This window comes from Microcebus murinus, chromosome 5 (genome assembly GCF_040939455.1).
Source record: "Microcebus murinus isolate Inina chromosome 5, M.murinus_Inina_mat1.0, whole genome shotgun sequence".
In the NCBI taxonomy this organism is placed as follows: Eukaryota; Metazoa; Chordata; class Mammalia; order Primates; family Cheirogaleidae; genus Microcebus; species Microcebus murinus.
In genome coordinates this window covers 15178924-15182656 of record NC_134108.1, presented here as the reverse complement: position 1 = coordinate 15182656, position 3733 = coordinate 15178924, and the positions used below count along the sequence as shown (strand labels likewise).

Below are 3733 nucleotides of genomic sequence, written 5' to 3'. Positions count from 1 at the left end.
ACAAAAAACACATGTAATTGTGCAGTACTGCTTACTATGACTAAACCCAGTACTGTTGTAAGAAAGAGTTGACCAACTTCAATATTAATATCTCAGGTTCACAGAATTTCAGAGCTCTTCTGTTTAGTCCATTTTAAAATTACAATATATTTGAGGATACAGTGCAGTTTTGTTACCTAGATATATTGAATAGTGGTGAGGTCTAGGCTTTTAGTGTATCCATCACTCAAAAAGTATGCATTGTACCCAATAGATAACTTTTCATCCCTCACCCTGCTACCACTCTCTCACCTTTGGAGTCTTCAATGTCTGTTATTCCACTCTGTATGACCATGCATACTTATATTTAAGCCCCCACTTACAGGTGAGAACTTGCAGTATTTGATTTTCCATTCCTGATTTACTTAGGATAATGGTCTTCAGTTTTATCCAAGTTGCTGCAAAAGACATGATTTCATTATTTTTTACAACTGAGTAGTATTCCCTGGTTTATACCACATTTTCTTTGTCCACCAATCAGTTGGTGGACACTTAGGTTGATTTCATATGTTTGCTATTGTGAATTGTGCTGCAATTAATACACCAGTTCAGGTATCTTTTTGATACAATGACTTCTTTTCCTTTGAGTAGACACCCAGTAGTGGGATTACTGGATTGAATAGTAGATCTACTTTTAGTTCTTTGAGGAATCTCCATGGAGATTGTACTAGTTTACATTGCCACCAACAGTGTATAATTAGTCCCTTTTCACCACATCCATGCCAACATCTATTGATCTATTGTTTTTGACTTTTTTTTTTTTTTGAGACAGGGTCTTGCTCTGTTGCCTGGCTTAGAGTGCAGTGGTGTCATTATAGCTCACTGTAGCCTCCAACTTCTGAGCTGAGCTCAAGCAATCCTTCTGCCTTAGCCTCCCAAATAGCTGGGACTACAAGCTCGTGCCACCACGCCCAGCTGATTTTTTTTCTGTTTTTCTTTTTTTGGTGGAGATGGGGTCCTGCTATGTTGCTCAGGCTGGTTGACTTTTTAATAATTACCATTCTGACTAGGGTAAGGTGGTATCTCATTGTGGTTTTAATTTGCATTTCTCTGATGATTAGTGACATTGAATATTTTTTCATATGTTTGTTGGCCATTTGTAAATTAATATTTTTTTAAAATTCCAGAATATTAGGGTATATGTTCTTTGGAAAATGGCTGTTCATGTCTTTTGACACATTTTATTTTTTATTTATTTTTTATTTTTTAATTTTTTTTCACACTGTAATATCTTTAATTAAGTACAAATAACTTTTTAACATGTTATTATGTTACATGGAGACCATTTCACCCACTGCTCTGTTTGGCTGCCAGTCTCTTATCCCTCTCTTCAGCAATGGTGAGGCGGATACCTTTTCCTCGAGGAAGAGAAATCCATGGTTTGTTGCCTTTGCCAATAACGAAAATGTTGGAGAGGCGAGTGGCAAAGCTGTTGCCATTGGCATCTTTCACGTGAACCACATCAAAAGACCCGGGATGTCTTTCTCTGTTGGTTATCACACCAATTCTCCCCAGGTTAGCGCCTCCAGTCACCATACACAGGTTACCAGTGTCAAACTTGATGAAATCGGTAATCTTGCCAGTCTCCAAATCAATCTGAATGGTGTCATTCACTTTGATGAGTGGATCAGGATAGCAGATGGTACGAGCATCATGAGTCGCCAGATGAGGGATTCCTTTTGTGCCCACAAAGATTTTTCTCACTTTGCACAACTTGTACTTGGCCTCCTCAGGTGTGATACGATGAACAGCAAAGCGGCCCTTGGTGTCATAAATCAGACGGAAATTCTCTCCAGTCTTGTCAATGCTGATGACATCCATAAATCCAGCAGGGTAGGTTATATCAGTTCGGACCTTGCCATCGATTTTAATGAAGCGCTGCATGCAGATCTTCTTCACTTCATCTCCTGTCAGGGCATACTTAAGCCTGTTTCTTAGGAAAATGATGAGTGGGAGACACTCTCTCAGCTTGTGGGGACCGGTGGATGGACGAGGAGCAAACACACCAGTCAGCTTATCCAGCATCCAACGCTTTGGAGCTGCTACACGCTTGAGATGCTTCTTGGGACCTCGGGCCATGGCTGCGCTAAGCACGGAAAGAGCTTTTGACACATTTTAATGAGGTTATTTGGTTTTTTCTTGCTGAGCTGTTTGAGTTCCTTATAGATTCCGGATATTAATTATTTGTCGGATACATAGTTTGTGAATATTTACTCCCACTCTGTAGGTTTTCTGTTTACTCTGTTGATAATTTCTTTTGCTGTACAGAAGCATTTTAGTATAATTTTAGTATAATAAGTTTCATTTGTTTATTTTTGGTTTTGTTGTATTTGCTTTTGGGGTCTTAGTCATGAATTTTTTTGCCTAGGGCAATATCCAGAAGAGTTTTTCCTAGGTTTTTTTTCCTAGATTTTTACAGTTTCAAGTTCTACATTTAAATTTTTAATCCATCTTGAGTTAATTTTTTTATATGGTGAGAGATAGGGATACAGTTTCATTCTTCTGCTTATGGCTACCCAATTTTTCCAATACTATTTATTAAATAGGATGCACTTTCCCCAGTGTATGTTTTTGTCTGCTTTGTCAAAGATCAGTTGGTTATAGGTATATGGCTTTATTTCTGGCTTTAGGCCCTTCTTTATGCAGATGAGAAAACTGAGGTTCTGAGGGAATTGAATTCGTCATCCAGGGTCACATAATTCATAGGAAAACCTTAATTAGAACACGAATTTCTATCGCTTCTTGGCCTTTTGGCTAAGATCAAGTGTGTAGAACACGAATTTCTAACTTTAATTCAATTCCTGGACTAAAATCTACTCTTTTTTGTTCCAAATGTTGCTAATGATACATTGTTCCCAAGATATTTATTTAGGTTTTTTATTTTGAAGTGACAGCCAGTTGGAACCTTTTTTCCCAAAGATTTTTTTATTTTCAGAAGAAAACCTCAAAAGTCTATAGAATACCGACACCATCGATCCAATTGCTTAAACCATAAACTTCTGAGTTAGCCTTGATTCCTTCTCCTCCCTCCCCCATGAACATCTAATCTGTTGGGACATCTTATTTGTTCTATTTTTAAAATATATTTCAAATTCATCTCCCTCTGTAGAACCTCTGTTCCAACTGTTTCTTGCCCCCTCTGCTGCAAAAGCCTCCCACCCATCCTCCATCTGAGCCAAAATGATCTTTCTTTAAATTTTAACCTTTTTATCTTGAAATCATTATAGATGCTAGAAAGTTGCAAAAAAAAAAAAAATCCCAACAAAAAACAATGTACAGGGAGATCTCATGTACTCTTCACCCAGTTTTTCCTCAATGGAAATATGGTTGTGTCTTGCATGACTATATAACAGTATGGAAACCAGGACATTGACACGGTGCAATCCACGGGCTTGATCAAATTTCACGTGTTTGTGTGTATGTGTGTCTATGCAATTGTATCACATGGGTAGATCTGTGTAACCACCATCACAATAAAGAAAACGATCTTTCCAAATTGCAAACCAGCCATGTGACTTCCTTGTTTAAATCTTTTAGTGCCTTCTCATCCTTCTCTGAATGCACTCATGCTCTGGCCCAAGCACCTTTTCAGCTTCCTCCCAGACCAGAGTGCTCTCTCATTCACTGGCTGGGACCCCACGAGCCCTCCAAGCTTTAGAGCCTGCTGTTTCTCTGTCTGGTTGGCTTTGTTCTT

The 3733-nt window shown here is 38.4% G+C and overlaps 1 protein-coding gene across 1 annotated transcript; it reads right to left on the bottom strand.

Moving 5' to 3' along the window:
- Nucleotides 1-1255: 1255 nt before the first annotated feature.
- Nucleotides 1256-2135, bottom strand: LOC105858057 (small ribosomal subunit protein eS4, X isoform-like). Its single transcript, XM_076002868.1, has one exon. It carries the CDS (start codon nt 2116-2118, stop codon nt 1327-1329), a length of 792 nt encoding a protein of 263 aa, XP_075858983.1. The 5' UTR covers nt 2119-2135; the 3' UTR covers nt 1256-1326.
- Between the last annotated feature and the right edge of the window lie 1598 nt (nt 2136-3733).